The 13,273-nt window shown below is 39.7% G+C and overlaps 1 protein-coding gene across 11 annotated transcripts in view; it reads right to left on the bottom strand.

Moving 5' to 3' along the window:
* The window catches only part of PLEKHM3 (pleckstrin homology domain containing M3), a 190,999-nt gene that overhangs the window by 95,677 nt on the left and 82,049 nt on the right, over positions 1–13,273 (bottom strand). For all 11 annotated transcript variants that reach the window (XM_082396364.1, XM_082396362.1, XM_082396361.1 and 8 more), the window contains one exon: positions 9,020–9,213. In XM_082396364.1, coding sequence (XP_082252490.1) covers positions 9,020–9,213 — 194 coding nt within the window. The remainder of the gene's footprint in view (positions 1–9,019; positions 9,214–13,273) is intronic.

The following is a 13,273-nucleotide window of genomic DNA, read 5'->3' as shown; positions in this document are numbered from 1 at the left end:
TTACACACACACACACACACACACACACAATAAAAAAGATAACACCAAAGGAAAAGCTCCAATTTTGATTCTAAATCATAAGGGTCTAAAGGAAGAATACAGGTAGAAGTGCATAAGGAATAATTTAGAAAGGAAAACCATTTATTTATGAAATATTACTGTGTTCTCCAAGAATGTGTGCTCCAGGTTAGGTAATCTGTACGGAATTGAGAGGGCTGCGGTATCTTTCCTTTGGAGGGCACACGCACCCACACTGAAATCAGCAAAAAGCTCTGTGAAGCATCCCTAGGGAGATGCAATTTGGTGTTCTTGATATGAGCTGAAAACACTTCCTGAAATAGTTACATTAGACTGGATGTGGACAGGACTCGTATGTCCAACCATGCTCCCAGCTAATGGAAAAACAATTTTAAATCAAAGGCAGATATTGCGATAGCAACCCATGTGGAAGAAACAAGCTTCAATCATTTCAGCAGATACCTCATTTTGCTAATCTCATTGGCTGAAAAAGTGGCAAGATTGCATCAGATATTATATCTTGGAAGATAGGTATGGGAAATAAGGGTCTCTTACCGGCTCTTTCAGAAATTGTGCTTAAGTTTCTTAGCAACAATCTAAAGCCTGGAGTAGAAATACTTGGGAAGTAATTTGGGTTGTGATTATTCTGGGGTCTGATTATAAAAGTGACAGATTATATCACATTATAGATCCTAGCTCAAATTCTTACGGTATTCAGTGGTGCCAAGAATACAACACTTTTCCTGCCATTCAGTGGTGCCAAGAATACAACACTTTTCCTGCCATGAGTTTTATTTTTTTGTTGTCTCTTAGAAAATGATTTTAGATAATTTATAGATTTCATTTAATCTTAGAATAAGTTAAAACACTTTCTAACTTTCTGAAGGATTTCTTGGTAAATAAAAAGCTACATGTATATTACAGTAAAATTAATATATAACTTGCCAGAGCTCCTTTTTCAAAGTTTATCAATCTGTTTAGCTTTGAATGACACTTTTGCGGATAGTCTATAACTCCTTTTTAGAGTGTTGGTATCAGCATACATATTTATAAAATTTGCTGAATAAGATCTCTGGAGAAAATGAAGGAAGGGGGAGGGGCTATCAGGAGATCAGGAGGTTAGACGACTTGAAAACCTTAGTTCTAGAAGTCATCCGAGGGAAAAGGAATTCTTGAAGGAGACTGAGAACGGTTGCTTTCAAAAACTATCAAAATAACATCCTGTGTTTTAGTAGTTTGAGTCCTGATAGATTCATGCAGCTAATCTGTTGAGAGTAAAGCCCCAATGACACTTTTAATTAGCTAACTTGAAAACTAGCTACAAAGTCTGGCTAATATTAAGTCTTACAGAGAACATAAAGAGCTGTGTTCATTTACTGAGCTTAAAGAAGTGCTATCTATTTGCCTGAAGTGCTAATAACCGCTGGTCTTTAATGAGACTAATTTAGTGATAATATTGTGGCTAAAATGGGCTTATTCTTCTAAAAGCCAATATTAACCAGACTTTGGTTAATAATCAATGGCACATTTGGATCTTAGATTCTGGTTATAAGACATTCCTCATTTGCAGTTCAGAGACACAGCAAATCAAGTCTGTGTAGATTGTGTTTTAAGAACGAGGCTGCCCAATGAGATAGGCTCTCAATAAGCTAGCCTCCTACATTAAGTGTATTCGAGTCACAAGGGCATGAAATCTTTTCTCTGTAACAGACAACCCCTCCACCTAATATGTCTGACTTATTGGGAGGTAGGGAAAAGAGGAAGTGTTGCTATGATATCTCCCAGCTCAGGCAATCTTTTGTTGGGTACATTGAATACTATCCTCATTTACTTCTTCCCAGATCAAGGGTATATCAGTATGCTCATGCATCAAAACACCATTTTCACTCAGTGATTCATGATGCTTTAGACAAATATTTACCAGCATAAAAAGATGTTCACGATATACTAAGTGAAAGGATTGGGTTAAAAGTGGTATGTACAGTATAAAACCATTTTTTAGGGAAAAAATAATCTGCAGAGGAAGCAGTATGAAAGGATATGCACCAAAGTGGTAAGATAATGGATGACTTTCTTATTTTTGTTTTCTATGATGAACAGTATTTTTTTGTAATATGAAAAAACTGTTTGACCCAATTAAGTGGGCAGAATGTCGGTAATAGTACTTTATTTAATTAATTTGTTCACCAAATATTTATTTGCCCCCACTATATGTCAGGTATGGTTCTAGGCCCTGGGGATAGAGCAGTGAGCAAAACAGATAAAAAGCCATGAGCTTCTGTCGTTTACATTCTAGTGGAGAGAGCAGGGCCTCTGCACACGGCTGCACAGGCTGAGCCAAGCACGACCGCCATAGCCATACACAATGGCACCAGAGAGGGAGACAGACAAAAATCAAACACCACGTTATGTGGTAATAAGCAGAGAACGAAGAGAGAAAGTGTGGGGCGGCGGGGCGGGCAGTGTGTGCAAAAATTTTAAATAAAGTGGTCAAGGATGCTTCAGTAACGTGACAGCTGCATACAGATCTAAAGGAGGTAAGGAAGCCAGCTACAGAAGTATCTGGGGAAGACGAAAATGAGCATAGAGACTCACATGGGAGCCTGCTTGGTGTGCTCGAGGAGCAAAACAAGGCTGGTATGACTGGAACAGAGTAAAGGAGGGGGAACGTACTGGGAGATGAGGGCAGAGAGGTGATGGGGAACCAGGCTTATACGTCCTTGGCTTTTACTTGGATTGAGAGGTGACGCTATTAGATAGTTTGAATCAGAGGTGATATCATCTAATGTACACATTAACTATAGCTGTAGCCGGAAGAACAGACTGAAGGGGGAGATCAGTTACCGCAAAAATCCAGGGGAACAATGACAGTGGCTTGGACCCAGGTGGTAGCAGTGGAAGTGATGATTCTGTGGTGATTTTGATTTGAGTGGATATATTTTGAAGGTGAAGCTGATAGGACTTGCTGATAGGTTGGGTGTGGAATGTGGGAGAAAGGTGTTTGGCATGAACAGCTGTATGGGTAGAGGTGTGGTAGGCGGATGGGGGGCCTACAGCAGGAGCAGTTTGCTACAGGAGTGGAGGAGGGGCTACTAGCTCAGTTTTGGACATACTAAGTTTGAGATGCTAGTGGACATCCAAAGGAGGTTTCACCCTTTGGACTTAGCCTCCTGTCCAGTGAATTCACTAGCCAGACAGACAGCTTTCCCTGGGGGTAATAAACGAAGGAATGGGCAGGGAATCTTGGTGAATCAGGTGACATTTCTGGGGACTGTTTCTAAGTGCTAAGCAAGCTGCTAAATTTTGCTTGAAGGAAGAGGAGGCAAGGAGAGTCTGACAGGATACACACACACACACACACACACACACACTCACTCACTCACTCATTTTTTTTCTGGCACTCCCCAGGATAAATAATGGTAATAAAAATGGCTGTTGTTATGATAGAAATTTATCACTGTTCAGTAAAGCTGATATTTCAGTGAGAACTAATTCTGGATATAATTATAATTTCAAATAAAATGTGAGACCAAAGACAGGAAAAGGTGACTTAGAAGGTAGAAGAATCACGTTTGGTATTGTCTAGAGATTCCCAAGTCAAGCTGTTAAATTGTTCAGAATGGTCTAAGCCAAGAACTAAACTTAATAAACAAGTAGGTTCCCCCAGAACCATCACAATTGTGTTCTAAGTAACTGGAAGGATAGGCGTAATATTGCTTACTGGCCTCGACTAGTGTTGGAGAGAAACTAGTGTTAAATACATATCACAATAGGAACTTTGGATTCACCAGGCACCCAATCCCCAAATCATTTGTTAATGACAGAGAATGGGAAACACTCAGGCATCCACTAATTAATTTGTATAATGTCTTTCTTTGGACTAGATGATTTCACTTCAGCACTCAGAAGAGAACAGAACATATGACTTAAATCAGGATTTCTGAAAAGCTAGTCCAAACAGCTGGTGTTGGTCTGGTGATGTTTTTAGCAATCCAAGGCAAAATGAGAAAAGAAAAAGCATAGTAGAATGAATTTTAAATCTATTTGACTTTAAAAAGTTGTTTCATTGCTGTCTGCCTATTTTTTTTTTTTTAGCATTACTACGTTCTTTTATGAAATGATGGTGAAAAATAGGTGGATTATTTGTTTTAGCAAAGGACATGGATAAGACAACCCTACAGATACCTCTACATTTACAGGTCTATGGAATGGAAAGGTTTGGTAAACACAGACCTAGCGAAAAATGCACTCATTAGCGCTAAGCCAATTGTCATGCCTTGTTCTCCAAGGCTGGCGCTGGCAGTGAGCACAGGAGTGCCTGTGTCAGCAATTGCACCTTCCCACTCAAGGGACATTACTGTCTGCCACCTCCCCGCCTTCCTTCACACTCTCCTAGATGACCTCAATCAAGGCTTCAGGAGATATAAAAGCAGTTCCTTCCTGTGAAGAATCTAGAAACTCCTGGACGTCACGGCCACCAGCAAATGCACTGGGGAAGCAGCAGCAATTTGAGCATCGGAAACCCCGGTTCCATGTGTGGACTCTGCTCCTTACCAGCTCTGTCACCTCAGGCAAGTCACGCAGCATCTCAGAGTCACAGTTCTTTCCCTTCTTTGTAAATACCATCTGTCTAACCCATCTGAAGGGCTGTTGTAAAGAGCAAATAATATATCGATATTTACGGGAAAGTACTTTTTAATTGATTAAATCATAATTATCTCACATGGGCCCAGGTACCATCATAAATAAATGAAGTGGGCTGAGGATAAGACAAGCAGGGCAGCAACATATTATGTACCCAATGCCAGTGGGTTTGGGGAGAAGATAGGAGGGGTAGAGACTATGGGAAAGTGCAGAGTCCAGCACGTAAAGCTGATTGCTGCATCCAGGAATGAGGGAAGCTTCTGTGTAATCAGAGCTTCTGATTTCTTAAGAGAAACCAGAGAGTTTTATTTTGTGTGAGCATGAAAACTCCTAATTATTTAAATGTTAGCTACTATTTTGCAACTTTAAAACCTGGTGGGGGCCATTCCTGAAAGGCCAAACAAAACATGTCTGAGGGCCAAATCTGGCCCCGAGGTGCCCTTTTGTGACTTCTGATTTACACACGTACCCCACTATTCCTGTGTTCCCAGCTTCTCTTAGGGTCTCTCCTGAAGACGTCCTTAATGGCTGCTGAGCCGGATGCGTCCTGGCAGTGCAAAGATCTTCCACAGAGTACTTCATGCACCTTTACGTGTGGACACTGTAAATAATTTTTCTCTTGAAAAGTTAAATAGGCCTTGAATAAATCCAGCAGGGTCGCTCGCCATCTGGGAGTCCTCAGAAACGGTGAATGGTCAGCACTATAAACATTTTAGATTTCATGGAAGATACTGACTTTTTCTAAACTAATCACCCCTGCCAGTCAAGATTTGCAGTATGGGTTCAAGAACAAGGTGTTCATTTAACAACAATAACAAAAACAGTGAAGATAAAAACCGGACGGTCATCGTAATGATAGGCCTAAAAGCCAACTGTGACTTCCCTAATAAGGCGACGACCGAAGTTGTCTCCCTGGCGGTTGAGCGCCAATACGATTAATCAGTCTGTTTCCAGTTTCCTCATGACAGCAATATTAACAGTTTGCTTTATTCTGTTTATATGGCGCTGACAGGTCTTCAGCATGTTGGGCCTACTTGCTGGAGATTAATGACAACTTTTATATGGAGGTAAAAACCAGGCAGGGAGAGAATGCCTTTTACGACTAGATAAGAACTGGATTCTCTTGCTCTATTTTTGTTCCCCTGTTGCTCATCAACTCCTCCCTCTTTTAACTTCTATCAATGATACGTATGGTTAGTTGTGCCCAGCAGGTCCTTCTCACTGTTTAAACCACCCCACTCTAGATGTGGTACCCGCAGGTGAAACAAAGGGAACCTTAAGTATTGTTTTTGAACAAGCTTATCATCGCTAAAAGTACTGTTGGCTAATTTTGTTTTTAAAAAGTCAGATTCCATATAAAAGTGAAAGAAGATTGATAGGCAAGAGACGGCTTCTGGTGACAGGAATTTTAGCATATGAGGTGGGCAATGGTTCCTCTTTGTAGCTATGGTTATTTTTATAGACACTGAAGAAGGCGGAATTAGCAAGCATGGCCCAGCTATAAGAAGTATGGACATCCCAGAAAAATCTCTTAGACATATTTCACTAAATAGTCATATTTCAAAATAAATCAAAAAGATTTCTAGCCTCCCTCTAACTCGCCACCTCCCCCCAAAGTTATGAGTACTGCTTGCTACTGGTATACTTTTCTCTGTGCCAGGTTGGAGAGCATGGTAACCCCAAACATTATGTTAACAGTATATAAATATAGAAAAACTAAAATAACATTAAAAAAAAAAAATCAATCACCTCCTCTAGGGCTCTGTAGGAATCACTGCCTCATTCTTTGCTCTTAGGGAGCCTTAGGGAGCGTCCTGCTCCACCTATTTTTATGCAACAAACGCTTAGATGAGTACATACCGCATACCCAGGAACCATACCCAGGAACCGCAGGCCCTGGGCCCGGCTGGCCTTCCAACCCACTTCCTCTTGCTCACCCCTCTCCTGATATAGTGAGTAGCAGGAGAAGGGGCCTGATTCCAGTAGACAGAGCCTCAGGGGTAGCTTTTAAGGGGAATCTTTTAACAAAGATTTTAAAAGCTAGAGACAAGAACAGTCTAGGATAAGAAAGCAGTATTAATAATAATGGTATCTGTAGAGTGTTTACTATGTACAAGCACTACTGTAAGCCCTTCAGTTGTAAAAACCCATTTAATTCCCACAACAGAATGCACTGAGGGAAGAGTTAAATAATTATTTGTGTTTGAAGTGCAGTGTTTGAGAGAGCAGAACAATATACTGGCTTAGATTGGGGCAGATCTTTAATTCCATACTTGTGCTTTAATAATTTGTCGGATGCGAAGGTTCAACTGGAGAGGAAAGAAACCCAAGTGAGACAGAAAGTTAGAAGGATACTGTAATAGTCTTGAGACTGAACCAGGGGAGGGCACTGGAAGTGAATAGGAGAGGAAAGATTTGAGACTTCTCCCAGAAACAGAAATGTTTTTTTGGCTGATTTGGTTTGTTCTTTAGTTGATTTGTTCATTCATTCAACGATTTCTGAAAGTTTCAGATAGGTCAAACACTGTGCTAAGTGACACGAGGAAGTAAGAAAAAGAAGAATTTGAAGATGACTCCTTCCTCAAAACTGGGCTACTAGCCACTGCTCAGTGGTCTGAAGTGACACTGTAACAGACATCCATCTATCACGCATCCCTCCTTCCATCCATCCATTCAGTAGTTACTGAATACCCACCTTGTGCCAGGCACTACACTACATAACGGTCATGAACAAGTCCAGGAAAGAGAAATGAAGGAAAAGGAAAAAAAGACTACTATTTTCATTCTCACAGCCCCAGGAATGCTTTTTTTCTGGAACTTCCATTCCTTTCCTGGTGGTCTGGCCATAAGGCGCAGTACATGGTGGTAAACCACCAAACTGCTGGAACAGCATAGGTATTCTTAGTCATCCATATGAAGAGAGGATCTGCTATTTAATTTCTAAATGTGTGCCCAGATCTGACATATTTAACCAAAGCAAAACATTATATCATAAAGGTATCTAACATGATTCCCATGTGTAGATTTTAATATCATTTAAAAATATAGGCACAGGAAAAACCAGCTCTGAGCAAAGCCAAAAGGTACTGAAAGTAATAGAACAAACATACTTTCAATGTAAAAAATCTTGTATCTAGTTTAGTTGGTGAATTAGTTTGAGACACATAATTTTACTGCCTTTCAGGCAAAGCCTTGATCTTTTAAAATTAAGATTTGTCTAGACTTTACAAGAGTAAATCCTGACCACTTTCTAGCGCTTTCTGAAAAACAACTAGGTAATAGAATGACTACCACTGAGAAGTATTTTGCTTTATGGCAGCTGCCTTTTCATTATTATTTTATATGAGAGCTTGTCTAGATATTATGTATCCCTTACCATCTACATTTAGTTCTTTTCAAAACATCTCTTCAGATGCCTGGGGTTTTGTCAGTTTCTTTGGATCTTAATTGGATTTCAAATAGCAAATGATATCACTTTCCAAAGGTTCTTATTCACATAGGCTTGCCTCCAAAAATCATGACTAATGTATGCCTTTAAATTTCTATTAAAAAAAAAATTAAAAGGTATGTTTAGGGACTTATGAACACCATCAACAATTATTTCAAGTATAAGCTAGTTCATATATGCCAAGGGTGAGAATTTAAATGCCAATAAAACCTAACTGTAAAAGAAGGAATTTGATGAGAGCAGGCACATTTTAACTTCACTTTTAGGTTGAGGATCTGAGCCTGGTATGGACTTGTGTGTTCCATAAACTCTGAGATAACCAAGCTATGGATAAGCAGCCTATGTCAATGTAACATGAAAAGGCAGAATCCTGGGCCTTTTCATGTTTTGTGGTTGTTGTTGGTTTTTAATGCATTTTAATTCCAGCTCTACAGCCTGCATCATTTACCAAGTTCGCTTCTGTCTGCAAAATAAGATTTGAATAACCACCTACTAATTTCCCATTGAAAAAATGTTTCTAAGTTATGAAATATTTCAAACATGCTTATTTTTTCCTGATGATAATACGAACTGAACTTGAGGGAAATATAAAACACTACATAAGTGATCAATGAAGACACTCCCATGAATACTATCTCAAGTTAGCCTACAGGTAAAGAGAGGTCTTCACCATTGTGGGAACTCGATCCATGGGTTAAAAGCCTTCAGTTACGCTGAGATATTATTTTCATTGTGTTTGGCTCAACCGGATAGAGGCCCTCGGAGGAAAGAGCCAAAGATGAGCCCGGAGGGAGAGCCACAGAATTCGAGATACTCCACGTTGTAAAGGCCCTTGGAGATCCTCTAACCACCCTCCTGGGGCGGGAAAAGAAAAACAAACCAGAGCCGTCTGACATTTATGACTCTTACCTGCGGCGCAGATCCTCGGCCACCGCTGCCCGGCAGCTGAACAAATAGGCTCGCAGCGATTTCAGCCGCTGCCGCAGGCGCACCACGGTGGCCAGCGGCTCGGCGTGTCCGTACAGCATGGGGTTCTCCTGCTGGATGTCGATCAGGGGCTCTTCGTACACGTACTCCAGAAACTCTTTGGCCTGCTTAGACACCTACAAAAGAAACTGCTCCATCAGCTCTGGCGAATCACCCGGCTTTCCACACCTCCTCCAACCAGGAACCACAGCTTAAATATCAAAATAACATCATCTTCTGAACACAGCCAAATGAAAAAGCCCATAGTGTAACGTATAAGTATAAAGTGTGGCTTTTCTTTCTCTCTTCCAGAAACACAATTGGTAAAAGTAACCTGGGCATTGAAAGGAATTCATTAACTCTGTATGTTGATCATGTGATTGCATAAATCTACACGTGATAAAATGACATGGAACTATACAGAGCCAGTATACCAATGTCAATTTCCTGTTTGTTTTTTTTTAATTGTACTATAGGTATTTAAGTTATAACCAGTGGGGAAAGTAGGTAAAAGATACACAGGACCTCTCTGTATTATATTACCTATGCAACTTCCTATGAATCCATAATTATTTCAAAATAAAAAGTAAAAAAAAAAAAATTCATTAAGACTTTTTTTTTTAACATCTTTATTGGAGTATAATTGCTTTACAGTGGTGTGTTGGTTTCTGCTTTATAACAAAGGGAATCAGCTATAGGCATACATATATCCCCATATCCCCTCCCTCTTGCGTCTCCCTCACACCCTCCCTCTCCCACCCCTCTAGGTGGTCACAAAGCACCATTACTACTCTTAACAACAATGCTGACTTTAAAAACTAAAACTATGTGCACATATATGTATATATAGTCTATAACACTTTTTATAAAGTAGCCACTTTAAAAAGATAGGTAAACCATGCACATACTACAAAATTCAAAAGGAATAAAAGGCTCTCTCCCAAAAAAGGGGAAAAAAGGATATTATATGCAGAACAGTGTGCATAGAAAATAGGCTCAAACACACACTTTCGTAAGCAGAAAAGAGTTGCTCTTATTAGAACAGCTCTGAGCTTAGGCTGACTTTGGCCAATAGATCCATCCAACTCTATATCCACTTCTGGTAGTAAACATCAAGAGTATGAAAGTTGATTTTAAAATGTCATTGTCATCCAAAGAAATAAATAGAAGAAACACATCTGAGATACAGAGGGAGTAGCTTAAATAATGCATAACCCGTGGGTAGTTTGGGGGAATCTTTGCATACCAATTCACTGATACTGAGGACGTGGACCTCTCCACAAAGTTTCCACCAAAACCTCTCTAGTACTGGGAGTAAGACTGGAATTCAACATAAACAAAACAAACAACTTTGCTTATTAAAAAAACTGAAAATCCACTGTTCCACACTCTAGGCTAGAAGAATATTGATGAAGATAAACAGGATACAGTCCCTACCCTCATGAGATTCACTGTTGAATATAATAGACAAATAATTAAAACAAAAAATACATGTAGCACGTAGCCTGTCATCTGCCACAAAAGGAATATGGATGAGGTCCACTGGGAGCTTAAAGGAGGGAGACATCAACCGTGCTGGGGAGAAGGGAGCTAGGAGCCAGGGCAGGCCTGGCAAAGCAGGTGACACTGGATCAAGGTCTAGAAAGATAAATAGAAATTCACTTGGTGGGTAAGGATGGGACAAAGGAGAGTACAACAAGCAGATACAACCACAAAATCTATCAATATGTACATGTGATAACGAAATGTATGCCTATTGTAGGTTGAGTAAAAACACATGTTTATGAAATTCAGTATTATTTTCTTTACTGTAAAGCTCATACAGAAGTCTATGTTCTTATAGAGATGCAAAAAAAAAAGCATCATTTTTTTTTTCCCTAACAAAAGTTATTTTTTCCCCTTATAAGCAATTATTTTTGAGGTGCCTGTTCTGCTGTATGATCCTTTGGGATCCCGCAAAGTTAAAGAGTTAGAGTTAGTGATGTTTACAGTCTCTGCAAATCCAGCTCACAAAGAGGCACCGCGAATTAGCCGAAACCTTTGACTCTTTAACCAGACTGGAAATAACAGTTGACAGGGCTAAATAATGCCTCATTCTGAGGTCTAGAGATGCAGGTACATACATGGCAGACACTACAGCAGGCATCTGGCACTCAGCGGAGACCACAACAGGCAGGGCCCTGTCCTCATGTAGCTCACAGTTCAGCGGGGAAAGAGAATTGGGTTCAAATATTTTGTTTACCGTGGTTAAATATTTGCTATATTTAAAAATCTTAAATGAGGGGAAAAAATGGATGGTGTTCTGGAAAATGAAGTACAATCCACTTGAAACTGTTGCTGAAGAATGATGTATTGTACAATTCAATTAGTCTTTCTGGCTCTATTGAGCAGTGTTTATACTGAGCCAGGGCCCCGCTGAATTAGGTTAACAATGCTACCTTTTAGTAGGTGAACAGAAGGACAAAGGGCACTGGCCAGTCTCCCAGGCCTTAAAAGGCTTCTCTCTTCAGGTGGTACTTAAGCCCAAATGGAAAAAAATAGTCTTTTACAGAGACAGTAAAAGCAATGAGACAAATGGGATGGCAGCTACTGACATCAGCATTCATACGCTGAAATTACTAAAAACAAAAACAGAGCTACTTTCAATAAGGTCTAAGGCACTGCTTCACAAAGTTATTAGCCAGTGTTAGGAATACAGAGCATATTGTGACCTTGGCTGCCTGAGTATGTGAACAAATAAATTCCTGCCATGTTGAGCCCTTTTTGGCAGCAAGGCACATGCTCATTTTTTGGGAAACGACCACTTATATCAGTGAGGGAATTTTTGAGAGAACTCAAAATTTGGCATGAAATGTTATTTTTGTAAAATAGGAAATCAGTGGGGATACAGTGTCCTAAGTTCAAAACCACCCTCCATACTGATATGAGCATTCTACTTTCAAACTCAACTGTAATTAAAAAGCTTTTTAAAAAATATATAGTTACTTAAGGAAGGAAGCCAATGATATTCTTAAGTGACAAAGTTTATGTGAGAGAAAGTTTCTTATTAATAGAAATATTTCATGAGTTATATGTGAACACTAAATAACATTCTACCTAAGAGCCAAGAGCTACTGTCCTACTTCTTGCCTACCAAATTATGAAAAACATCAAAAGCCTGAGTGCTGTTTCTGATATGAAAACTCAGCTCATAAGTGCAGATGGATAAGCCCACTATGCTTTCCTTTAAAAAAGTGAATGGTTTAAGTTGGCATTCTTTTTCATGATCCCACTCCACTCACATCAGAAGCAATTTTTACAGGGTTGACAGTTCACTTTTCCAACCTATTGGCCTGTTAGTATTTTACTAAATAATATTTGTTAATGATATTAGTATTATTAATATAAAACAGTTTCTTTCCATGGGTCTTCTTAGAATAGTTTAAGCTATAAGAACTCCAGTCTGTGACTGTGGTTTTGTTGCAGTTTGTGAACTGGTTCTCTCCACAGCCCTGGCATCAACATGATTCAAGAGAGTTGAGGAGGAGGAGGTCTAGGTAGAAACAGGTCTCCTCCCCATCTCACACTCAGGAGGAGTTGGACACAATCAGGTTATAATTTTCCACAAACTAGTAATGACAAATCTCCTAGATACACATATGTATTTATAAATAAGCATGTTGTCATTTGATTTTAACATTAAGCATCGTTGGTATAGATTTCAACATAATACATCTTTTGTTATGCTGGTGACAGCTACCTCTGAAAAACAAAATTCTCAAATGTTCAGGTTTATATAATTCTGAAAGGTTCCGGAACAGTGTCCTGATATGTTCCCCCACAAAAAGAGCCCTGGGTAATAAAGCAATGGGGCAGAGGCAATGTGGTGACCACAGACAGCAATTTGCAGAGGAGGAGGATGTGGTGGTGGTGAGGACTTCAGCTTTTGTTAAAGGAGGAAGATGTATCAGAATACAACAGATAGGAACATAATCTCAGAATAACAAGAACGGGTACAGATAATCTAGTTCAGTTTTTTCTCAACCTGTGTGGCAAGGAATACCAGTCATACAGAAAAGATGTTCTGAGGGCCAACAAGAAATACGCCACATGCCACATTCTTCTCTTGGTGTTTCAAAGTGCAGAGTGTTAGCATATTAAAGCTCTGGGACATGGAGTACTAGAGAAAACCTGCTTAACCCAGCCACTTCCCAACCA

This window comes from Balaenoptera borealis (assembly GCF_965194805.1).
Source record: "Balaenoptera borealis genome assembly, chromosome: 6".
Taxonomy (NCBI): Eukaryota; Metazoa; Chordata; class Mammalia; order Artiodactyla; family Balaenopteridae; genus Balaenoptera; species Balaenoptera borealis.
This window is presented reverse-complemented; position numbering and strand designations above follow the sequence as displayed.